Source organism: Aptenodytes patagonicus, chromosome 3 (assembly GCF_965638725.1).
Source record: "Aptenodytes patagonicus chromosome 3, bAptPat1.pri.cur, whole genome shotgun sequence".
NCBI classification, from domain to species: Eukaryota; Metazoa; Chordata; class Aves; order Sphenisciformes; family Spheniscidae; genus Aptenodytes; species Aptenodytes patagonicus.
This window is the reverse complement of record NC_134951.1, coordinates 5,944,384-5,970,588: the sequence shown is the minus strand read 5'-3', so window position 1 is coordinate 5,970,588 and position 26,205 is coordinate 5,944,384. Positions and strand designations below refer to the sequence as shown.

General features: G+C 41.5%; 1 protein-coding gene across 1 annotated transcript; it reads right to left on the bottom strand.

Moving 5' to 3' along the window:
* Positions 1-15,133: 15,133 nt before the first annotated feature.
* On the bottom strand, positions 15,134-25,259 carry LOC143157704 (cysteine-rich venom protein TEL1-like). Its single transcript, XM_076332608.1, has 8 exons — positions 25,070-25,259; positions 22,064-22,125; positions 20,639-20,758; positions 20,064-20,151; positions 18,803-18,948; positions 17,954-18,048; positions 17,088-17,176; positions 15,134-16,122 (listed from the first exon to the last, which is right to left on the bottom strand). The coding sequence occupies exons 1-8, from the start codon at positions 25,242-25,244 to the stop codon at positions 16,112-16,114; spliced, it is 786 nt and encodes a 261-aa protein (XP_076188723.1). The 5' UTR covers positions 25,245-25,259; the 3' UTR covers positions 15,134-16,111.
* Between the last annotated feature and the right edge of the window lie 946 nt (positions 25,260-26,205).

Genomic DNA, 26,205 nt, shown 5'->3' with positions numbered 1-26,205 from the left:
AGCTGTAAGGCTATAAATGCTATCTCTATAGTACTATGTGTCTAGGATAACTTTGTGGGCCTTAAGGCCAGCTAAGTTTGGCCCTGGTCAGTATAGCTGAACTCTACCTCTTGAACCACTATGACGTCTGCCAAGCTGCTGGTAATGAAGGGCCCTTGGCATTACTAACCTCTCAACCATGTCAAGGCTTTTCTAGAGGGTAAGGCTAGTTGGTCTTAGCCAAAATAGTGTCAAGGATGAAAAATATAAAGGTACAGAAAACCACGTCAGTGCTCAAGCCTGTGTTCTGGCTCTCTGTAACCTATTAATATAGATAGACATGGAAAAAAAAAATGGGTGGAAAGGGTTTGGAGGAAGATCTAGGAAAAGGTCTAAAGCTAAGAATAGATTCAGGTCATGACATGGAGACAGCATTTACTCTTCCTACTGTAGAATGCCATCAGTGATTGACCAACAGTCTGTACGTATCCTCTAAAATACACAGGGAATGTGTTAGACTGCAACGGACACGTGTAAGGAAGACCTATCTGAGCTAATTCATGTTTATTGGAAAGAGGAGCACAAAGTCACCAGGAAGAAAACCTGCTCCCAACTGAGTCATCTTCTCATCAGTGTGTTACCTTTGGAGCCTGATTGATGGTGTCTCTATATGGTCTGTAGGAATTATTAAAATGTGCTGTGTTCCCTCTGTGAGAAACAACACAAAATTGCACCTCTCCACTTCTTCAGCTGCTTAGCTAATCACAACTACCTTCATAGCTCTGGTGTGTACACACATCACCCATTCCTGCCCTAGATCTGAGGGCTATTTTTACAGTGCAGTGCAGTTGTTGACATATTTCCCAGTTGCACAGTCACACAACACCTCTTCATGAGGATGGACAATACTACACATACCATATGTATTCCATATACGTGGTTTGTCCAGGCATGCTGCACAACTGCTATTTTGCCTTCAAAACACACCTGCTGCTTCCCCAGAATTGAGCTCATACACTCGTTCGCCTGCATGATGCACTTATGTGACACACCTGCTGGAAACAGTGACATGAAAAAAATTTGCTTTTCATGAAGAACAATACATCTCATAGAGTCATAGAACAGTTTGGGTTGGAAGAGGCCCTTAAAGACCATCTAGTTCTAACCCTCCTACTATGGGCAGGAACATCATGAGAAATGGCAAAGTTTTTACGGCTGTTTTGGTTTAGCCCTGGTAGGGGCAGAGAATCAGAAAGGTAAAAGTGCAAAAACTCATGGGTTGAGATGAAGACAGTTTAATAGGGAAAGCAAAAGCTGCACACACAAACAAAGCAAAACAAGGAATTAATTCACTCCTTCCCGTCGGCAGGCAGGTGTTCAGCCATCCCCAGGAAAGCAGGGCTCCATCACCTGCAATGGTCAGTTGGGAAGACAAACACCATAACTCCAGATGCCCCACCCTTCCTCCTTCTTTCCCACAGCTTTTATTGCTGAGCATGACGTCATATGGTGTGGAATATCCCTTTGGTGAGTTGGGGTCAGCTGTCCTGGCTGTGTCCCCTCCCAGCTTCTTGTGCACCCCCAACCTACTTGCTGGTGGGGTGGTGTGAGAAGCAGAAGAGGCCTTGACTCTGTGTCAGCACTGCTCAGCCATAGCTAAAACACCAGTGTGTTATCAACACTGTTTTGGTCACAAATCAAAAACAGAGCACCATACGAGTGACCATGAAGAAAGTAATTCTATCCCAGCCAAAACCAATATAATGGCAAACAGCGTCACTGATTGCAAAGATGAAGACCCATAACAGTTGCTTTTAGAATCATAGAATCATAGAATCATTGAGGTTGGAAAAGACCTAAGATCATCGAGTCCAACCATCAACCCAACACCACCATGTCCATTAAACCATGTCCCTAAGCGCCTCATCTACTCGTCTTTTAAATACCTCCAGGGATGGGGACTCAACCACTTCCCTGGGCAGCCTGGTCCAATGCTTAACCACTCTTTCAGTAAAAACATTTTTCCTTACATCCAATCTAAACCTCCCCTGGTGCAACTTGAGGCCATTTCCTCTCGTCCTATCGCTGGTTACTTGGGAGAAGAGACCGACCCCCACCTCGCTACAACCTCCTTTCAGGGAGTTGTAGAGAGCGATGAGGTCTCCCCTCAGCCTCCTTTTCTCCAGGCTAAACAACCCCAGTTCCCTCAGCCACTCCTCATAAGATTTGTGCTCCAGACCCCTCACCAGCCTCATTGCCCTTCTCTGCACACGCTCCAGCACCTCAACATCCTTCTTGGAGTGAGGGGCCCAAAACTGAACACAGTATTCGTGGTGCGGCCTCACCAGTGCCGAGTACAGGGGCACGATCACTTCCCTACTCCTGCTGGCCACACTATTTCTGCTACAGGCCAGGATGCCATTGGCCTTCTTGGCTGCCTGGGCACACTGCCGGCTCATGTTCAGCCGGCTGTCAACCAACACCCCCAGGTCCTTCTCTGCTGGGCAGCTTTCCAGCCACTCGTCCCCAAGCCTGTAGCGCTGCATGGGGTTGTTGTGGCCGAAGTGCAGGACCCGGCACTTGGCCTTGTTGAACCTCATACAATTGGCCTGGGCCCATCGATCCAGCCTGTCCAGGTCCCTCTGCAGAGCCTTCCTACCCTCGAGCAGGTCAACACTCCCACCCAACTTGGTGTCGTCTGCAAACTTACTGAGGGTGCACTCAATCCCCTCATCCAGATCATCGATAAAGATATTAAACAAGACCGGCCCCAGTACTGAGCCCTGGGGAACACCGCTCGTGACCGGCCGCCAACTGGATTGAACCCCATTCACCACAACTCTCTGGGCCCGGCCGTCCAGCCAGTTTTTGACCCAGCGCAGAGTCCACCTGTCTAAGCCGTGAGCCGCCAGCTTCTCTAGGAGAATGCTGTGGGAATGTAGCAGTCTAAAACTATCCCCTCATTTTTCTGTAGATCCTGAAGAGTACCCACCAGCCCTATGTGTAGATCTTTGCCAACACAGAGTATCACATAATGCCTCTGTTTGAGGAAAAAAAAAATGTTCTCTGAATTGTTCCACAAAATTACCATTTTCCCTCCCTTCTCCCCAGTAAAGACTGCCAGTATGACTAAACTGGCTGTAGATGGCTAAAGTAATTCAAGACGGATCCCACCCACCATATTGATATTCCTGACGTTTTAATGGGTAAGCTCATTTGCTTTGGTTGACCCAGGAGCTGTGTGGTACCTCTTGGCTAACAGGTGTCTTCAGTGCCTAAATTGTGCAATCTTGTTTCTTATTAATGGGTGGACTGGCTGCCAGTGTTATACCTCATTAGGTGATGGGTTAACCTGAATGGCCTTGTTATTTGTTGTTAGTTTCTTAAATGGAGGAAAAATGTAAGCTATGTATTGTGTATCACCTCCTGGCAGGATGAGCCTCCTGCTACCACCCACTAACGGCAAAGCAGGTCCGACGCTGCAGTTCATAAAGTGAACATAGACAGCTTGGGCTCAAGGGAGATGCTTTATGCAGAAGATGAGATCAGGCTCAGACACAGAGCTGCTTGGGGCGATGCATTATTAAATGCTATCTACTGATATGCTACTTTTGTAGAAGCTGATTAATGACATCCTACTTTATTATTCCTTATCTTTTATCTTCACCTTGTTTCACAGATGTAGCTGGCAGTACACGGCAGTAACCAAAGACCCGTGGCACTCATTAGATGGTGGCTGCTCCTCACAAATGCCATCAGGCATGCAATTCCTATTCACAATTTTGCTAACGATGCTGGTTAACATGTTGCTGTGTTGCTGTTCAATCAACCTAGGCAACATGGTCTTGTCAGTCTCAAACTAACTTATCTCTTACTTATCATTTTCTTTGACATAATCCTCTGATAAGCTGAGGGATAAATACATGACAGACTCTGCAATGTATTCCCCCGGCACTAAAATCTTAGCAGTAACACTGTAGAGGGGCTTCATCTAACGAGTGCTTCTTTTGACCTGTTTTCTATTTTGTTAGAGTGTTGCAGCTGCAGATCTTAAGGCACATTTAAACTAGAAAAAAATTCTTGTTTAGCCGTTCCCCATGCCTTGGGAAGTGTTCTGTCTTTCTGTGAATGTGGGTGTTTAACGCTAGCAGCTCAGGACAGGTACAGGATGCAGGCAAGTCAAATACCTTCAGTTGCTTAAATTCCTGTTTTGTATGAATAGTTTTCTGCTGGGTTAGTGTTCTGATTTATATTCGCAAGGGTTAATCAGGCACCAGGACGCTTTCATTGAAGACAGCTTGGTTACTTCTTATGGCAACCAGATGTGGATTTGGTGTGGAGAGAGAAGAAGGGGTAGATTAGGGAAATGCAGCTCCTTGTTAGTACTGGCCAGTCTGATGGTAATGGTGTGAGTCTGTTGTGTGACTTCACGGTCTCTCCTTCACCCTGAGACTGTGCCTGATCCTGCGGGTAACCCAGAGTTCTTGCACAGGCTACAAAACCCGCGCAGGTCAGGGGGGTAAATAGCAGGGCAGCTGCTCTCTATGGAGCCACGAAGGCTGCTGGTATTACCTGCGCTATGGACAGGATAAAATCAGTTCCACAAAAACATTTAGAGCCACATGGGCTTCAATCATTAAAATAACAGTAGCATGGATATACTGTGGAGATAACTTCTGCCCAGAGAGCATGTCATGGAAAGAAGATGCTGTGAGACAAAAGGAAAGCACAGAGAGCAGTACCTGAGCCACGGTGTCACTGCAGGTGAGAGCATGGTATTCCCCACGCCTTGCCCGGTGCTCTAACTCCCACTCCTAAGGCTAGCTGGGTGACTAGACTAAAGATCACGGTACTAGGATGCAAACAGTGTTTTCGTTGGCATGCCTTCGTGTGGAATATGGCTCTGTTTATTTTATTTCAGTGGTGCACAGGAAGCATGAAAAAGATGCTGAATTAAATTGTGGTAATATGCTTACCTCCTCTTTAAATCAGGACATTTTTAATACTTGTCTGCACATTTGCAAGGGTTTGCTGAAATATGAAGAATGGAAAATTTGAAAGAAAACGTGATAGATGAACTGGCTTTCAAGCCATGCTTATATTACAGATTGCCAGTCACTGCAAGTCCATTCTGCTGCATGTCTTCATCCTAGCTGATTTCAAATGGGAAGAAGACTAATTTAATGAAGTGGAAATGAGTAAGATGCAGCTTTCTTAAGGTGCTATCCCTTTTGTATAATTTTCCAAGTCAGAAGGGTAGGACCTTCGGTCACACCATATACCTCACCAGTCTAAGCTGGACAAGGGGTTCAAATCTCTGCCAGTCAATATCACAAGAAATGTTTCCCAAAGTCAGCCTCCGGGGAAGGGGCTAACAGAAAAGCTTGTATTTCATACATTTTTTTGACAAATGCCTCTCCGAAGCTTTTCCCCTTCTATTAAAAATGATGCTGGGAAAGGAAACTTTTCAAAGTGCATATCTATGGGATTTCAACAGCAGAGAGTGATGGATTACACTTTTGTAGTTCTTGCACTCACACCTTTGAACTCTTTAATATATGGCTAAGAGGTACTTAGTGTCTTTTCCTGATCTTCAGGCCACGCAGTCCCTTGGTTAAGAAGGAACCATAACTTTTGTTTAGCTTGTAGCCATTTCTGATGAAATCCTGAAAGACCTTGAGAAAGACCAGATTAGAGCAGAGAGAAAAAATGCCTTGAGTGTATTACTTTTTCAGAGTAATGATTTTAAGTAAACCTGTAGATTTATGAACTATGGCTCATGAGTTTTGACCTTGGAAAGAGGTCATAAAAGGCCTTATCAATGGGAATAATGGTTGCCAGCCAGAATGAACCATGGTTGACAGGAAAAGGTCTTCACCACAAGCCATAGCTATAGAAAAGTCAAAAAGACGAAGTCCCCGAAAAGTAACACAAAAGAGTCTAGGTCCTGAGTGTGCAGGCATCTGAACCCGGTCATCCCAGGATAAGCTAGAGCTGGCAATGAATAGCTACCCACCATGACTCCTCAAGTGTCTGCTCCTCTCCACATGCCCAGTAAAAAATAGGAGGTAATACGTCTCTTTTGCATTGTGAGTTTGTTACCTCACATTTATTACAGGATAAAAGCATGTACATGGGCAATTACAACAGAATACTTGATGTCGCAAGACTGTTGCAATAGGTTTCCCCTACCTTTATTTGCTCAGGTCTTTATTCATACTGAGAAGTACCTTTATTTGTGAGTATTGGATGTCATGAGAAATGACTCTCAAAAAGCAAAGATTGACTAGGGAATGAGTTCCTTTCCATGAAATGTTTTCAACCATCTTCCAGAATTGACACATCTAAGCATTTATGTTTAAGTCTTTAGAAGATATTTGCTTTCCATCAGACTGCTTTAAACTTCTGTTTAAAGGGTCTGATTTGTTGTAGGTTATGAAACTGATTTTTAGAGCATGAGACATACAGAAAATGAATCATAGAATCACAGAATCATAGAATCATTGAGGTTGGAAAAGACCTCTAAGATCATCGAGTCCAACCATCAACCCAACACCACCATGCCCACTAAACCATGTCCCTAATTGCCACATCTACATGTCTTTTAAATACTTCCAGGGATGGTGACTCCACCACTTCAATGAAGGCCAGCTCTGCTCTGTATACAATTGGTGTACTGAACCTCATAGCAGAAGATACACTGAGGGGATGCTAATCTAGTTTAGAGCTTGGCCCAAAGGGTGCTACGCAAACTCCTGTCTACTGTCCAGAGAATTATTATGCTTTAACTAGGTGGAGCAAACAATGCAATCAAGCAAAGAGTATACATTCTATATACAAGATATAGAGGTAAATTATTCTCAAAATTTAGCAGTACAGCTGACTGAGGCAGAATGGGGTTAAGCACCTAATTTTCACACCCTTATGTGAAACACTTGACCCCTCTGAAGGTAATAAATAGCAGTTATTCAAAGACAAAAATTTCCTTTCTGAATTGAGCCTGATTTCAGCTGGAAGCAAAAGCCCCATGCACAGAGATATGGGTGTTTTAAGAGTCCCCAGAATGAAGCATGGCACACAGGTAGATGTAAATGGAGGAACACAGGCAGCCCTAGAAACCCCAGTGAATTATTTCATTGCAGCACTGTGATCATGTATAGATGGGCCATCCCAACTCTTTCAGTTACTTGTTTTCCTCTACTGCTGAGGTCTGTGGGCTTAAATGCACTGATATGCACAGTGCTTGGGACTTCTTGCAACAGCAGGACTGCATTCCTTAAAGAAATAAGAAAAGTTGGATGTCCCCCTCTCTCTGAGCTGCATTACAGGCTGAATAAACAGTAGATGAGATGACCACCTCCTACTCTAAGTCACTGCCTTTCTTATCCTTTCTTTTTAATTCTTTCCCTTCACAGCACATCTACTTGATAAGGACAAGAAGCACATCAACTTACTGTTGATGAGGAGGGACCGTGCTAGTGGCTGAAGAGGGGAAACAGATGAAAGGAGAGAAAAAGAGAGCACTCCTGGGATACGACTGATTTGGAGCCATCTGATAGTTTCCCACTATCTCTGGAGGAGATTCTACTCCTTTCTGTGTCTGCATGTCTCAGTCCCAGACTATTGCCCTTCCGCCTCTGCCTCTGCAACTCTAGCGCTTGCTGGAGCCCATGCCAAGCCAGCTCAACTGTAAAACCAGCAAAGCAGCAACCCAGCCAGACTGGATAGTTTTCTGCCAGGTTAGGAAATGCAATCAACTTAGTAAGGAGGAAACGTAGTGGTGGCACTGGGGATGATCCTCCTCTTCCAACAGCGGTAACCTGTGTAAGCCATCCCAAGTAACTTTGCTTCCACGGTACTGTCAGATGAGACAACCAATCTATTCTAGTAATTTTTTCCTGCTCCCCCATCCCTCAATTCCACCCCTACAAACTCAGTCTCTGCACTTTAACAGGTTATGTCTGAAATCCCACCCATGAGCTATGCATGAAGTAATAACATAGTTTAACATTCCCCCTCCCACAAAGCTCATTTCTGCCTTTTTATGGCCCCTTAGTTGTAAAAAAAAGGACTTGATGTTGGACCTTATGGTGAATTGTGCTGAGAAGCTGACCCGGATTAAAAATAATTGATTTTTGATAGGTTATTTTTAATTATAGACCAGCTCTCTGAAAAACAGCTCCCCCCAAACCAGCCAGAACAGCAGTAGCAGCAAAACTTAAGGAAAAAATGACAGAAATTGTCTGATACAGCGCTGCTACTAAATGAAAACTTAGCAAACTATGGCCAAAGCATATTATAGGCAGAGTAATAAATATAGTTACAACAATGAACAGTCCCTGCCACTTAAAGCTGAAAAAGAGGTTTATTCTAGACATATTACAACGAGTACTGGTTTGTGGACAGGCCGAGACCCAGGTTAGAGGATCCCTACAGACAGCTCTAGGAGAAATGTAGCTGCTTAAATCCAAACGTGTGGTCCTAACTGCCTCTGATATCTTCTGCCATGCCAAGGGAAACCTGTAAACCTTATGCATGCCACAGAACAGAGGGAGTGGGAGGATTAAAACTGTGCTTCCTATTAAATTAAAATAGGCCACTCCTTGCTCAGTCTTTGTTTGCAATTTGCATCTAATTTGGAGACAGTTACCTCTTGTGTAAGGCACTGTGCAGGCAGCCTGGGTGCCAAACAGAGGACTGCAGGTGCCACGGCTCAATTTCAGGGTGTAAAACATCAGGTTCTGGAGCATTTCTTGGGCCAGCTGAGGGCACAGATGATCTCTGGCCCTGATAGATCTGAACGTGCATCTCCTGAGTATACACCTGTTGTTTTCTTTTACAGCTGCAAAATGATAAAATAATAATCTACAAGCATGTAAAATTATCTGTAGATTATTTCTATTTTCTTTAAAATTTGTTTTATCTTTCTTACCTGTCCAGCAAGCTGATGTAGCAGAGCAGGTAGACACACACATAAAGTCAGGAAATCCATCTGAAAATGGCATACAAAGGGTTAGAACAATGTTCATTACTTTGTTGTATATAGAATCATAGAATCATAGAATCATTGAGGTTGGAAAAGACCTCTAAGATCATCGAGTCCAACCGTCAACCCAACACCACCATGCCCACTAAACCATGTCCTTAAGTGCCTCATCTACTCGTCTTTTAAATACCTCCAGGGATGGGGACTCAACCACTCCCCTGGGCAGCCTGGTCCAATGTTTCACCACTCCTTCAGTAAAGACATTTTTCCTCATGTCCAATCTAAACCTCCCCTGGCGCAACTTGAGGCCATTTCCTCTCGTCCTATCGCTCGTTACTTGGGAGAAGAGACCGACCCCCACCTCGCTACAACCTCCTTTCAGGTGGTTGTAGAGAGCGATGAGGTCTCCCCTCAGCCTCCTTTTCTCCAGGCTAAACAACCCCAGTTCCCTCAGCCGCTCCTCACAAGACTTGTTCTCCAGACCCCTCACCAGCCTCGTTGCCCTTCTCTGGACACGCTCCAGCACCTCAACGTCCTTCTTGGAGTGAAGGGCCCAAAACTGAACACAGTATTCGAGGTGCGGCCTCACCAGGGCCGAGTACAGGGGCACGATCACTTCCCTACTCCTGCTGGCCACACTATTTCTGATACAGTTATCAGATATCTATAACAGTTATCTATAAAGCTTATCTGTGGCTAACTGCTACAGAGAAAATGAATGAGGATTATCTCCATACAGGTAGAAAAAGCACCTTTCTGCTCAGATGATTAATATCTAAATTACAACAGTCTCAATTTTTTTAAGGCCATTTTAAAGTCCGTTGTATTTTTTATGATGTCTTTACTCTTGCAGAACAGAATAAAAACCTGGCTGACGCAGACTGTGGACAGTCTGGTACTAGATATAGCATAGTGTGTAGCAGATGATGACTCAGCCTCAGAGGAAATCTGTTTGATAAAACCAATCTTACGTATGATAGGTCAAAAGCTAGACAAACTATATGGAAGGATGAACCTGCACTGGCAGGAATTAACTGAATGGGAAAAAAACCCCAAATATTTCTTGGTCTTGTATAAACTTACAATTCCAATTAATTTCTCTGGGTTTCCATAATTATGTGAGAGAAGATTAAGGCACAGGTACCTGCTCCTGCAAAAACGCAGGAAAACCCCCCACTAAAAATCAATGCATTTGTCTAATGTAGCAATCAAAATCAGAAGTGTGAAAAGTGCAAGTGCAACTTCATTTTGGTACTATACTCCCAATCTTTGTACGCTCACTGCAGCCTCTCTCTTTTTAGTTGTCAACCAATTAGGTTTAGCTGAGGAATGGAAAGTTTTATCTACCATGCAATTACAGCTACTCGTGACATGCATTTCAAGAAGTCAAGCTGTCCTTCCCTTCAATGCTTAGGACTTTCTTCAAGACTGTGTTTGAATACGATGGAATTTTCCATATTTTGATCAATGCGTTCATGCATGCTTTCATGGCGGGATGTTGGTAGTGATTACAGAGCGTACACTTCTTGGCTTCCTCAAATATTAATAACTTATGTTTAGTGTGAAAAAGGGAAAAAAAGTTGATAGATACATTTAAAATAGTGTACAGGATGTTAAATTTCATTAGCATATTTTAAAACATTAATATATGTGAACTGTATTATCTAACGATGATGTCTCTTGCAGTAAGTACACTTTTGCCTTTGTGATACATGCCGGGCAGAGCTTTGCTGAAAGCTGTCAGGCAGATTAAAAAAATAGAACTCCTTCTTCAAATCTCAGGAAAGCATGGAAAGAAATTCACGGAAGACATTATATTATCAAAATTAAGTTTTCATCATTTTAGATTAATTTATGAGATTTGTTGGTTTGTTGTGTCTGCTCTCAAAGAAATCCTTGTATTAAGCCTATGTGATTGTGTGGTTTCTAGCTCTGTCTTTAAAAATGTTGTGGAGTTTGCTCCTTGGATGTTATTTGGAAATAAATAAATAAAAAGGTACAAGCAAAATGAAGTAAAAAAAAAAAAAAAGCCTGTTCATGTGAAAATAGTCTTGAAAAGAGACAACATGGGGTCATTTTTCTCCTGCTGTTGATTACACCATATACAATTTGGAAGTTATAATAGGTCTCGCCAATCTTTGGAATGCATTGCCATTTACTTAAAATTTGCTTCTCTCAGAAGGCCTGTTGGATGCACAGATGCATTGTTAAACAGTACTGTCCCGCCACGTGCCAACGAATGCAAAGCATTCTTGGCTTAAGGAAAGTTAGCTCTGTGATGAGGGTGTTATTTAAAAACTAGCGATCCTTCTTGCAGTTATTTTGTTCAGATGGACGCACACTTTGTTTCATTCAACTCCCTTTCTACCGAGAAGAAATGTTACTCTAAAGCACGTACAATATCTTTTTCGTGAATTTTGGGAAAGAGCTGTTGCATCGTGCAGCCAGGAGAGACTCTAAGTTAGAGGCAACCCACAGTTTCAGGCGGGATTTTTCAAACCCACCGCACGTAACAAGACTTCACCATTTTTCCATCCTCACCCTTGAAACATTGTTGTAACACTTTAAAGTGTCGAATCAGTCAAGGCTCTAGGCACACATTTAAAAGTGTACTGCATGTTTTTGCTTTGCAGGTTTTAAGAACATTTCTTCAAATTCTGAGAAATAAGTGAATCAAGGCCTACAGCATGAGAAGGGTGTAAAATACATCCGTCTTACAGCTTTGAGAAGGCTGCATACGTTCTAGGAATATCCAGAAGTTTTGTAACTAATGATGATACATTTTCAAAATAACATTAAAGTTTCTGTTTCAGCGCTAAAAGGATGTCACGACTGTCGGATAGCAAACCTGGGGAAAGAGAAAACTCAGTTCTGCCTGCCACAGGATTTTCCTACCTGCCATTAAAGGACATTATTTTTGTAATGACGAGAGACAGGATACTGCCTTAGCTGAACTGTGCAGGTCATAAAGTTTCGCTGTTCTTGTTACAGCATTGCACCAGTGAGAGAATTGTTGCAGTTTAGAGAGGAACTAGTTCTAAACTAATTTGTGGTCAGGCAGTTGGACTAGATGATCGTTGTAGGTCCCTTCTGACTGAATTTATTCTATTCTATTCTATTCTATTCTAAACTGTGTACTTTTCCACAGTGAACCAGGGGCCCATGATATGGGACATAATTCAGTCACTGCCCTAGAGCAGCCAGCTGTCTGCAGGGAGCTCCATCAGAAGTAGGTGAGAAGGAGGAATGGGAAATGACCCCTTTCCGTGGGGCCTCCCATGACAGCTCCTTGTCTGCTCTGGATCCTTGGTAAAGGTAGGAAATGTTTCAAGGGTTTCACCTTGAATGGTGAACTGAGCCAGGAATAGGATGTGCTAGGAGGAATGCATGATCTGATGTGGGGACCCCAGTGACCACAGGGGACTATCAGGGACAAGGCACACTGCCTTGCAATACACTATGAAATACCTGTTATAATGGCTTTTAAGTCTTTTACCAGCACTGCCTGGTTGCAACATGACCATTTGGTACCAGAGACAGTCACTAAACCTTTCTCATGCCCAAGAAAAAAACAGTAGCTGGACCCCACATAAAGATGCTTATAGCCATCTTCCTTCCAAAATATGCTTAAATGAAAAAAAGGTGTTGGTGGAGGTCTACTTTTTACCAATTTGCTTTGTAGTGAGAGAATGTGTCAGGGGAACAGGAGACCTGATACAATGCCGGTCTGCAGCAAAGCCAATGTTTATGAGGAAGGTACCGTAAGCACTAAATTAAATGCTATTTGGGATAGGTGAGGAAAACATTCTGTACTTCACCCATCAAAGGTATATCTCTTTGGAGAGAAAAAGAACATAAAATTCCTTGTAGCAAACAGGAGCAGATTAGTGTCTGCAGCACAGCACAGGACATCTTGCATTTCTTGCTCCAAGGGTTGTTTATACCACCATCGATCTATCCATTTTTTATTACCTCTCCAGATCTTACCTCTCCTAAGTACCAGTTATTCATTTTATACTAAACTGTAATGGATTAAAATTCTGGCATATTTCTTAGAACAGCATTGGCTCTTAATGTTTGTTGGAAGTAGTCTGGGAACTTAGGACTTGTTTTTGTCCAAAAGAATGCCCTAAATGTGCTTGTGGCAAATGGGAATGTGGGAATTTCCAAATGGGAATTTTCTTTTAACCAAGAAAAAGCATTCAGTGAAGGTTTTCCTTATTGGCAAAAGCTGTCTTCAACTATGATTGCGACTTGTGGCTGGGGAAGGTCATAGACATCACATGAGAGAACTGTGCAATTAGATCTGCATGTGGGTACTGTCCGTCTGCGCAGACACCTTACCACATTGCCAGAGGCCTCCATCTCTGCCCCCTGCACAGGAGCATCACGGATATGTGTGTTCAACAGCATGTATGTGCTGTGTCTTCTTACTTTCATCTGAACTGCATCTCCCTAGTTTGCAAATGTCTTTTGTGGCTTTGTCAAACATGCTACCAAAGCCAAAACAACATCCACTCGTCCGAATTGCTCACTGACGAAAGTTTGGTTTGGCAAGATCAGCTCGTGACGAATCCACGTTGGTATTTTATACTCTACTGATTACAAAATGACTGGTAAACAATTTGCTCCGTTATCTTCCTGGATATCTAAATTAGGCTTATTGACCTTTAGTTCCCTGGGTCCTCATGGGTGAGATGTATGAGGGCTGATTTTTACTTCATTACACTACTCCTTTCCTCTTGTCAGTGACTGAGAAATCAGTTCTTGTGGTATGGGTTACAATGGAAGGGAATAGATTTCTAGACCCATTACTCATAGTAAATGGACTTTTTTAGGAGTGGGGGGTAACAGGTTGTCCTGGTTTCGGCAGGGATAGAGTTAATTTCCTTCCTAGTAGCTGGTACAGTGCTGTGGTTTGGATTTAGCATGAGAACAAAGTTGATAACGCACCGATGTTTTAGTTGTTGCTAAGTAGTGCTTACACTAGTCGAGGACTTTTCAGCTTCCCATGCTCTACCGACTGAGCAGGCTGGAGGTGCACAAGAAGCTGGGAGGGGGCACAGCCAGGACAGCTGACCCCAACTGGCCAAAAGGATATTGCACACCATGGGACGTCATGCTCAGCATATAAAGCTGGGGGAAGAAGGAGGAAGGGGGGGACATTCAGAGTGATGGCGTTTGTCTTCCCAAGTAACCGTTACGCGTGATGGAGCCCTGCTTTCCTGGAGATGGCTGAACACCTGCCTGCCCATGGGAAGCAGTGAATGGATTCCTTGTTTTGCTTTGCTTGTGTGCATGGCTTTTGCTTTACTTATTAAACTGTCTTTATCTCAACCCATGAGTTTTCTCACTTTTCCCCATCCAATTCTCTCCCCCATCCCACCAGAGGGAGCGAGCGAGCGGCTCTGTGGTGCTTAGTTGCCAACTGAGGTTAAACCACAACACGGGTCTACCCATTTCCTTAATGATAACAACACTGGATTAGCTATTGCATTATCATCATTCTTACTTGGACCTGTGCTAATTATTTAAGAGCGCAGTAAGTCATGTTCCAGCACTCACATCTATGTCCTGGCATTGCTTAATTTACTAGTAGAGATGTACCCAAATGAGAGGGCAGTATATCATGGAGGGAAAAAGTGGTGGCAATGAATGAGAAAAAACCCAACCCAAACAATTCACTTTGAATTGTGAAACCAGGCTTTTAACTTAATGCTGATCTTTCATACAAGAAGAAATGTCACCAAAATGAATGAGTCAGAAATGTGTGCTGAAATTGCCACTGAAATGAGTAAGTCAGAAGTGTGTGCTGAAATTATTGTGTGCCAAAGACTTGTAAACTTAATTACGACAGCAGCTTCCTTACTAAAAGAGGACTGGAATGTGAAACCATTGTAAGGTGAGACTAAAATAATATTTAGTCCCACTTGTGACTACACAGAAGAGCACTTGCTTCCCAACGGTCACAGAAGTGAGTATTACATGTTATTTGTGCTAACGGTCATTCTCCCTGAAAGAGGGTCTGAAGGAAAGTTGTTTGCCTGACTTCTGTTTTTGCCGAGGAAATCTTCAGTTTCTCACATGAACTGTTTCTGCTTATGCTGCTAAAGAATCAAGCTCCCTTCAAGACCTAATGCTGGTAAAGTCACAAAGTTGGTGGAAGTTAAATGAACTGTATTTCACGGTAATAAGAAAGAAGGAAAATTACAATGAATTGCTCAGTGAAGAATGAGTAATTTAATGATTGATACAGCAAAAGCAGATATTAAAAAAAAAAATCTTGGAAGACACCCTTACTTCTTATTAAAAGCAAACTTTCCAAATGCAGGGACCTTTCCCCTTGGCTATCTATTTTTGTGAATTAAGCCCTTTTCTCAGACAGTTCTTTTCCATTAGAGGGCAGGTTTCGTTTCATGTATTTATGATAAGTGCAATCATATACTATAAGCAGAATCACTAATTTAGATGAAATACACTTTTTTTTTTTTTTAACTTTTAGATACAACTGAGCATTTTGCAGTAGAATGTATGTCAGCAAAAGATACAGATTCTAAATCAGAACAATTCTAGTGGAAGCTGCGCTGCTTTCCTAATTCCTTTTGAGAACTACATATTTCAGGTTATCCTGTTTATTTTCTGGTCCTGTTAACAGTCCAATAGTTCAAAATGTTGATCAAGTTAAGACTAGTTGCATGACCAAGGACTATCCATCTATACTAAGAACATATGAAACACATGGAACCACAGAACTTTAAACAATGCTCCTTAGATAAAATTTTGGGGAAAGAGAGATGTGAAAAGCTAACCATTAAATATATCTGGTACCCAAATGCCAAATTTCAATTAAGGTCTCCGCTATGTTCTAGACCATTATACAAATAGAATACGTACATCCTCCTACAGCTTTTTCTCGTGTGAGTCACTGGGCTGAAGTTACTCCTTCTGCATACGTGGGAGAGGCAGGATGGAATCTGGTTTTCTGAAAGAAGTCACTAAGGAGATGGATGTCCAGGAAGGGAAAAAATGAGCCTGTTATTTTATTTCAGTTTTGCGCTGGCAGGAAGCAGGGCAGTGAACTTGAGGAAGCTATGGGTACATCCAGGAGACTTCGCCAAGGCAGCTGGAATAAACATCTTCAAACTTTCAAAGCTTGGCTGAAAATGAATTGAAACACAAAATTAATCATAAGTGGGAAATGAGAACCTGCAGCATTTCCTTTTGGAATAATTTTTCATCAATATTTCTTTTCTCTGTAATTGTTTCCTCTTTGTTGCCATTTACTCCACAGCAGCATACAAAACCTTTGACCACACATACAAAATCCTTAGCTCTTTCAAGGAGGTTTCTCACTGAACTTGCAAGGTGTTTTGAAGCTTTCTTCCTTTATACTACAGCTCACAATGAGAATTAGGTTAATCATGTAGCAGAAGTTAGACTTGAAGTTAAGTCTTGCATTATGAGACTCAGCCCACATGTTTTTATTTTCTGTTAGAATTCTTAAAACTCACATTTGCTACTTGCTCTTATCAAGTGTGTTGTTACTCCTACCTGATCGGCCACCATTGCTCAAAGGAAGAAGAAGAAAAAAAGATAAAGAAGTCCCCTCCTTCCCTGGCATTTCCTAGATTCAAGGGTGAGAATTGCCTCTCCTGGGTATGGAAAAGAATATAAACTGCAGCTGGAAATCTGGAGCTGAGATTTCTGTGCTACCATTGGTATAAACATATTTTTGACCTCACTGCAGTCAATGCATCTTCTTACGCTAGAAAGTATTCATGAGAGTTTCCATATGGAGACCCAGACATTGTCATCTTTAATGAAGGTATCTAGGCCACATGAATATCTTGATCCATGACGTGGAGGGTATCTGCATCCCAATGTACACCAACTGCTGTCTAACATTTTCCCACCCTTATCATAGACTCCTTCTTTGGTTTCACTCCACAAGTCGTCCCATGTAGGTAAAGCACCTACCATGCTGAAGCGTGGTTCTGCAAGAGTACTTTTGGCCTGGTATTTGAACGAATAATTTCAAAAACTTTCCATTTGCATAAATTAATTGGGATTTTTTTAAAGCATCACCTTTACCCGAGTCACAAATAAAATGCTTAAAACTTACTGCATAATCCGTTCTCACAAGCATTAGGGCAATCACCACAGGGTTCTCCTTTTTTGTAGGGTGTCTGAATTGAACTCTGTAGATTCCCCCTGAAACATCAACATCACCAACATAAGCTATAAAGTTACTATAACATATCTGAGAATAAAACTTAATTATATGGATGCATACATATGTAAATTTACACTCAGTCTTTGGTTATATGTCAACCAATTTTTATATATGTGTTGGGTTTATCTGGAAAGGTTTCAGTAGTGGGGCGGTGGGGGGGTGGAATTTGCAGGGGTGGCTTCTGTGAGAAGACACCAGAAGCTGCCCTGATTTCAGACAGAGCCAATGCCACTGCTGCTCAAAGCTGAGCCAATCAGCGACAGCGGTAGCACCTCTGGGATAACATATTTAAGAAAGGGTAAAAACTGCTGTGCAACAGCAACCAGAAGAGAGGAGTGAGAATATGTGAGAGGAACAACTCTGCAGACACCAAGGTCAGGGAAGAAGGAGGGGGAGGAGGTGCTCCAGGCACCGGAGCAGAGATTCCCCTGCAGCCCGTGGGGAAGACCATGAAGCAAGATTTCAAGTAGAATGTGAAAAATATTTATTTGTGATTTACTATTATGAAAATTAGGATTTTTAGGCAAATGAAATTTAATCTGAAAATCAGTGTTACTGATTATTACACTTTTATGTGTTTTGTGCTTTTCCTTGTTTGACAATTCTTTTGATGAGTATTTGTCTTTTCATATTCCTAATACACTCCTCAAACCTGTTCCTCCGCTATGGCTGATGTGCCCTATTACAAATTTCACCATCTCTCGACTAATTTTGATCATGTAATAAGAACTTCCAGAATCAGAATCAATACGTACGTGGGGCAGTACTGGCAGACATAAAAGTATTTGTATTTACTGTTGGGGCAGAAAGCGACAGCACATCCAATTTGATAAGAATTGTGCCAAACCATCTATAGGTATAAGAATAAAAATAATGGGAGAATGAAAAATATACATTTGAAAATCATTTAAGTACAATATGCATTACAGAAACATTTGCAACCAAGTTAAGTCACTTTATTTACCCTTTATAATAAAATATAAGTTTCACCTTGCTGAAAAAACATTGTTTTTCCCTGCTTTCACCCTTGAACCAAAGAACATTTAGGATACAATGATAATAATTTATCACACATATATACAAAATATTTGAGTTAAACTATCTCAATTATACATGTTTTCATTCAGTTGAAACTGTTGGAGAAGATGTAGGAATCATGATGTAAAATTTTGTATCCCGTGTTTCGTGCAGGCAAAGAGAGGAGGTTATCATAAACCATTGTCCAACTGGAAACTCTCTGAGTCAATGAAACTCTGTAGACTATAACAAACTTATTTATATTTCCTTCCTGATACTTTAATAACCCTATTCTTCCAGTGTCTGAGCAATTTTCAGGTGTTAAACAAACAAATAAGTTTCTTCCCTTTGCTTCTTTCTGAAGTTTTGAAATACCAGTATCTTTACTCTTTACTCCATGAAGACACTTAGCCTATTATTTTAATTTTAATTCTGTTACTTTGAAAGCTTTCATCTTGTTTTGTCAGAATAACTCTCATGTCTCCATTGTACTTATTCTCTTTAAAGATAATGAGAGGGTAAAAGTTGCTTAGCTAACATATAGATATTTATTTATTCAGCCTGAAATATAAAAAAATCGCATCTACCTGAGTGTAATGGCCAATCACAGCACCTTCTGTTTTTGCTCCAGTTCCGTATTTGAAATCTTTCTCCTCATTGTACCAGGCCTGAATAACATCTGACCATGAGAAAGGGGCGGATGACATGAAGAGATTTTCACCACATTGTACAGCTGAAAAAAGAAAGGTACTGAGAAATGCATAAAAGAGACACGTGTGAGAAAAAGACAGCAAAAGGTGGTATGATTTCCATGGAAGTTCTCATCCCAGGTGGGACAGCAAGGTGGGTTTTTTTTCCAGTTCAGTGACATCACCCTTTGTCAATACTGAAGTTGTCACTTGACCAGTATGCAGCATGGCCAGCCTGTTTGGCTGGTAGTTTGCTTGTTGACAGACCTTATGCATGTCTGTAGATACACCTGCACGTGTGCACCACAGATTCATGACTGTAATTCTGCTATTAGAAAGTTAGCAACCTAGTCATTATTCAGGTCACAGCTCAGTAATCTTGGGAAGATCCCAATAATTCAAAGCTTACTTCTGGTGCACAAGAAGGTGTCTACACTGTTTTCACCTACTGTTTTTATTCAGGTCCAACCTTACTGCGTACGCATTAGTTCTCATCTGGAATTCACCTTAGCAAGAACCAGAGGATTTGGTTTTTAGGCAAAAAGTATGGGGACTGAAGGACAGTCCACATCTTACACACAGTATAGACAGAAGTCTGTCAACACCACATTGGGCACTGATCACGGCTATCGTTAACATAGTATAGCTGTAACTTCAATAGCCAATGACTGAAGTGTTTATATGAGCCTCCAAGATAGTTACAGGTTGCAAGTTGCCAGGGGATTTAAAAACTATGAGTCTTGTCTTAGAAATTATGCTTAGCACCACCAGCCGGTTTTGGACCTTCACCCTTTGCACCTTCCTTCCCAGACAGTTTCATCCAGCACATGCAAGCTGGTTTTTGCAGTAAACTGGGTCTAGATTCTCTTCTTTCTGATGGATATTTTGACAGAATATGCTTTCTCACTATGATTTTTTTCACCTACTGAAGAAAATGGGATATACCTATGTAAAACTGATGCAATTGGGATGAGATTCTCACTTACTGGGCAGGTTTATATGTAGAATTTTGCCTTTGCCCCATGCACAAACAAAATAACATTGAATATAAATGACATCTCAAAAAACCAAAAAACAAAACAACCCACAAACAAAAACCAAACTGGTCACATCAATAACATGATTGACATTATTCAGTTAGCACTCATGCTTCACTTACTGGTTCTCCGTACGTTAGCAGGACTGTGACTTAAAGTACATTGATTGGCCCATTTTTGGGCATTCTTTGCAGCCGGAGGACACCATTCCTTAATAAAAGAAGAAAATATTAGTAATTCAGACATGTACCAATTAATAACCCCTCATGAAGGAACAACATTTGGAAATTACACTTCAAATCAGAAAAAATCATATATAAAATCCTTTTCTTCCCCTTTTTTTGGGGGCAGGGGGACTAGGAACAAAGTTACTATACACCCAGGAGAAGAATAGAAACTGTGAAGACTGATGAAGACTGCATCAGAAAGAAATGAACAATGCCATGGCTCCTCATTTTCCTTTTCTTTTTCCTCCAAAAGAAAGAGACATTATTGTTCATACACCACAGTATTTTCCAGACTTGTTTTTCCACCTGCCCAGCTTTATATTTCTCTTGATGCTGGCCATGCCCAATCCTTAGGAAAGGTCCGAAGGGTGAATTTGTGCCTAAATAATATAATATGACCTTGTATACAGTCCTATATCTCTCATAGGGTCCGTTACTCATTCCAAACAGATTTACAGCACACAACTTACCATCTTCAACATGTTGCTGGCAGTTGGTTTTACTCCTCTCCTGAGGGTATTATGTCTGTCAACAATCAGCTTCTGCTGACCCGCTTTGCTAGTTGACAGAGCATCAAAACCTTCAGGTTCCTAAATTGAAAGAACATGTTATATTTCTTTTTTATTTGAATGTAACTAAATCCTGAATCATCTCTAGGAAATACTAAAATACCAGAATACTGATATCAACCAAGGAGATGATCCCTGCGATGGAGAAGGTACTGTGATACACTCTGTCTCCGAAGTATCTCTAGGGGTGCTTCCATGTGGAATAGCACTTTAAGTGGTTCCACAGCGTAGAGCTTAGCAGTAATAACACTGGTTCCTGTGTCATATCTGCCAACCCTCTGTGGATGGCTGAGCTATCCTGGAACATCTCACGTGCCTGTAGACTCTTAAATTTAAGCAACTGAGTCAGACTTAATTTACTATTATTATAATTTCCTTCATGAGGTTTTGAGGAAACAGGATCTAAAAATCAGCTGAAGACATGAATGTGCTTATGATGTGTTTCCCTTCTTCAGTATTTTAAACATGCCTATCAATGTTTTTCCATTGAAGAAACCTGTTGTTTAATTACAGGATCGTCACAGACCTCCCGCAGTACTTCATCAGGACATCCCACTGAACAAAAAAGTGTGTCTGTGTTTTTCATGCCAGAGATTTTCTTCCTCTCCTGCCATAACTGATAGCATTTCTCAAACTTTTCATGTGTTTTTTAATTAAAAAATAGGCATGTGAAGAGCTCAGCCTCCTCTTTACAACCATTCTCACTAGTCTTCTAGACGGTAGCATGGAGAGCAGAAATTGAAGAATTAGGGGAAATGTAATCAAGCCTTCAGTCACATTAGTGTTTCTGAAGCAGAAGTAGCAAACTTCAAACTTCAGACTAGGTATGGGTTGGGAGGAACCACTCTAAGCATGCATTGGGTATGTTAATCTGTTTAGCTATTTGAGGGAAATGAGTGATACACGTTGAGAGGATGGGACTGTGAGCAGAGGGAGAGGCGCATAGCTCGGGACCTGTAGGACAAGAAAGGGAGAGAGTTAGGCAATTGCTGCTTGTAAAAGTGTGGGGAATTAACAGGAAGAGGGCTGGATCTTTGGGAGATCCAGATTACTGGATCTGTATATAGGAGCTTCTGGAAAATATAGTTATCTCTGACCCAACTCATAAGTAACAGTGAGCCTACAGATGGTTTAGTGTGCAAGTGTGGAACCAGTCTACTGCTTTGAAATTAAACAGACTTCAAGGATAAATGCTTTCCAGATCCTAGATACCTAATCAGACTCTTTCTGCATATGATCAGTGTGCATAGGAAAAGCCGTATTCAGTCAGACCACGAGTGCCTTGGGTCCCATCCAGATTTTCTGAGTACAAAGTGTGGATCCTACCTCTCCAGTGGACGGAGGCAGCACAGCTGCGAGACACATGAACACCACTGGCAGAATCATCTCTGGAAAGGGGAGAATGACGATTTAATTTATTTTTTGTGGAGCTTTCATTTCTCTGAATACATAATTCATCTTCTGTGTATTTCCTGTTTTTTTCTCAAGTAGCAAGGCAATGTTTTCTTTCTCTCCTCCCTCTCTCTTCCTCCCATTTTTAGAAGTAAAAAAATAAAATTCATTCCCCCTCTGCATTTCCAAATTCCTATGAATCAACTGCTTTGTACATCTCTTACTTCTGGCTGTAATCCTGGCCAAATACCTTCACCTGAATTCACAGTACAGGAGGACATTCATGCTGCCTTTCCTGTAGGAAGCCTTGGGCTCATTGCCACGCTGTGGAATGGCTGAGGTGGGATGCTGCTTTTAGCTGGATTCTGTGTCTGCGTTAGTCCGAAACTTTCCCTACTCCCCATCACCTGCGTTGAATGGACTGCATTGGTTGAAAAGGGTGTTAGACACTCAGCCCATGTGCAGACCTGTACGCACAGGTATCCGAGTCTGGATTCAGACGCCTTACTTAATGGCCAGCACTGCGAAGCCTTGCATGCGAGCTGGAGCAGAACTGGCTGGACCAGAAACGGACCAGCACTGGCTTCCTGGGGAAGACTTGTTTCAGAAATCTTTTTTTGTTTTTATTTTTTTAAAGACAACTCTTGATTTTATTACAGGTAGTGTGGAATGGCAGCAGAAATGAGAGCCTTCTCTAATTGAAGAAGCAACCACCAGGCTCTGTGCTCCAAGAGTCTACTTGCTTAGGAGGCTCAAAGCGCCATACGGTCCCACTACAGTGATCCAGGGGGTAATAGGTCACTTCGAAGTTCTGGTGTCTGATTGCAATCAGTCACAGGAGTTAGCATTCGTCTTGTTTCTGCTTAGGTACCTTGGGCAGGCAAGCAGGTGACTAGAGTGGAATTTACTTATTTTGGCATCTTTCCCAGCCTCCCACTCCAAGGGAATTTATGGGCATGTTGCCACAGAGGTATATCATTAGCTGAACTTCTTACTTGGTTTTGAGGGGCTGCTGGTTGTAGTTTTAATTTATTCTTGGGGAAAGGCCAATAGGATTTGCTGATCTTTCTGTATTCAGCAAAGCCCCTTTACCTTGAGGCAACCAGTTTATACAAAACACAAGGTGCTCCGGCTCATGGAGAACATGTGGGTAAGAAAAACTACCCTTTTCCAAATGGTACGGCAAGGCCCATTTTCCTCACCGGCTTGCTTACGTTGCACTGGAGGCGACCCACAGTCCCCAGCCTGTAGGCAGGGGAGCTACTCCAGCTCTGCTAAGGAGCAAAGCCCATCGAAATGGACTGGGACTATGGACAGCTGTAGCTCAGAGGCCAAAAACCGGACAGATCAGCCACAACTGTACAAATAAACTCTCACAGCCTCCAAAATAGGGTGGCTTATTCCAAGCACTTATAGTTTAGGAAAGATCTAGTTGATCCGGGAGAAAAACATGCTGGGAACTATTCTGATAATTAACAGCATAAGTCATTGATTTCCTGTTCTTGGTATTGCCTTATGTCACTTAATGTTTAATTTTGACATCACCTATGCCTCCTTGAAGCGCTTTAGAATCACAGAAGTTTTTTTTACTAACTTTTCTACCACTTATTCCTCAGAGCCATTACAAAACTTTGCAGTGTATATGACCTTTAGCAGTAAAAGACTATACTCCCAATAACATGAAAAATGATTCTTTTCACCTCATTTCTAGCTAGAAAATAAATAGAGGTGGGGGTTATTTTTAGCTGTACTCAAGTTACAAGCAAAAATACATTTTTTGAGTGTAAAATGTGACGATATGCAAATAGAAAACAACCCTTTTTGCACCTAAACCATGTAAAAACAAATTCTCTCTTTCAATGGAAAAATAACTCTTCATTGAAATTGTGAAGCTTTCTATTTTGCAAACCAAACTGAAGAAGCTAACTTAAAGACATGGGCAAAGTATTCATTCACTGTAAATTTTTCTATGAATTAACTTACAGTTGAATATAATTGGTAATTTAATACATGATACAAGTTTCAAAATGCCATTGGAATGCTTTTTAAGACCCAGTGGGTTTCCTTCTCCAAGATATTAACATACTTTTGGCAATCCCACTGATTTCAACCAAATGCTTATAGTTTATGAGATGTAAATTTAATTGCTCTGCATTAATTTCTAGGCACTGGTCCTAAAATCAGTCTCTCTGTCCCCCTCCCCTGTTCCCCCTCAATCAAACACAAATCAGGACATGTGCCAAGTCTTACTGACTTTCCTGCAACTCCATCTGTGTACAGGGATCTGCCACTGAAAGATGGTGCTTTAGCATCCCTGGCTTGTATGAGTTTAGCAAACTTGTGTGAATATGTTTTTCCCATCCCTCCTCCTAAAAAAAAAAAAAAAAAAAGTGTATCCTAAATTATTCATACAATTGAATACAATTGAAAGGACATTCCCGTTATTTTTTATTATCCTTGAAAAACACCTGAAATGGAATAATACCAGCTGTGATTTCACTTATACAGCACTGTCGCACAAAGTCCTACTTAGCAGCCACCTTGCACAAGAGTGGTAAGTTGCACAAGTAGCAATTTCCCCAGTCTGAAAATAAGTGGTGATAGCTACATATAGCAATAGAGTATACTGAACTGAATATATATCCAAATCAACATGTTCAGTCTGTCTCTGTCTCTTTCTCTATGTACATATAATCTGCCAAGATACTGCTTCCTTGCATACAGATGGCTTTTCATCTGTTTTTGATTGTTCATCAATTTTCTCTCCCTTTTTTTCAGCTCATGTTACACTACTGCCTATGTAATGCTTATTTTTCACTGAATAAAATCATCTTTCTGTGACTGTCCTAAATTGTTCAAGAAGTCTTCTGACAATAGGTTGCATTTTAATACATGAAAAAACCTAAATACTTTAAACAAACAAATCAGTCTAAATTCTACCTTTCGTTTCCAGGACGATCAGAAGTTTCTTCCGTCCTTCTTCAGCTGGTTGTGGAAGTGACCAGAGTTCTTCACCAGAGGGTGATTTATAGCTCTTCTGTTTCCTGATAGGACCAGGTGACTCAGCATCACAGGTATTATAAAATTCAAATAGTGACCAGATAGAAGAGCACATTTGTCAAGTGCACATTCTTCCAAGGAGGTTGTTTGCTTGTGTTCCATTTTCATTTCCTCTTACTTCTTGTATTGGAAGAGATGAAATACTCTGAAATGAGTTTTGTATGCATTGCTCCTTATACGTGAAATTTGCAGTCAATGTGAACGCCAGGTACAAAGGCTCTCTGCTAATGATTGACGCATCCAGTTGTAGTGAGACTTGATCGCAATCTCCAGCAATGCAAATAAACTCAGCTGGCTACTGAGGTGTCTCCTGACTGACATTGTGGTAACCAAGATGGAATCTTGCCTATTGATTTTTCCATGGGGGTAAAAAAAGTCTTGGGCCAAGTTCCTGTTCATACTATGGCTTCTTTACATCAATCCTATAGTAGAAAAGTCAAAGGAGACAAGGATATTTCTGTAATTAATACTTTTACCCAGTATTGGATAAAGATTAAAAGATTATTGTGTGCACTAGCATTAAAACACAGGTAGTAATTTGATTTGACATTTCCCGGTACATGGAGTAAGATGAGAATGGGTGGAAATACTGCCAGATCAGAAGGGTATTGCCCTTCGGCAATAAGGCATAATAAGAACACATTTTCAGGGGTGGCGGGGGAAGGAAGAGGGGAAAGGAGGCTAGTAGATCAACTTTTACTAAACATTCAAGACTTCACATGTCTTTCTTAGATCTTCTTTCAACAGTAAGCCTAATACTGAATTTTCTGATTAGGGATAACAATGTATTTCAGTTCAGCGAAATACTGAGGCACTTCAACTGTTTCTGTCCACATTTAGTCTCAAGTAATTACTGACCAGAGCAGCTGTCATTGTCTGCTTTTATATAAAACGTTGCTCTTTTTCTATTTAAATTCAGGTCTTCCTTCCTTGTAGTCACTCAACTCCTACCCTAGTCCCTTGAGAAGTGCGCCTTCAAAATGAGCTTTTGCTTTTCATTACCTGGGAAACCAGTA

Excerpts from the sequence above, each read along its gene's own strand:
- LOC143157704 (XM_076332608.1), bottom strand. The coding sequence starts at position 25,244 with ATGTGCTCTTCTATCTGGTCACTATTTGAATTTTATAATACCTGTGAT. Across the intron at positions 20,759-22,063 it reads TGCCTCCGTCCACTGGAGAG|GAACCTGAAGGTTTTGATGC; the intron begins GTAGGATCCACA and ends CTTTCAATTTAG. Across the intron at positions 17,177-17,953 it reads GTCTGCCAGTACTGCCCCAC|GGGGAATCTACAGAGTTCAA; the intron begins GTACGTATTGAT and ends TTGATGTTTCAG.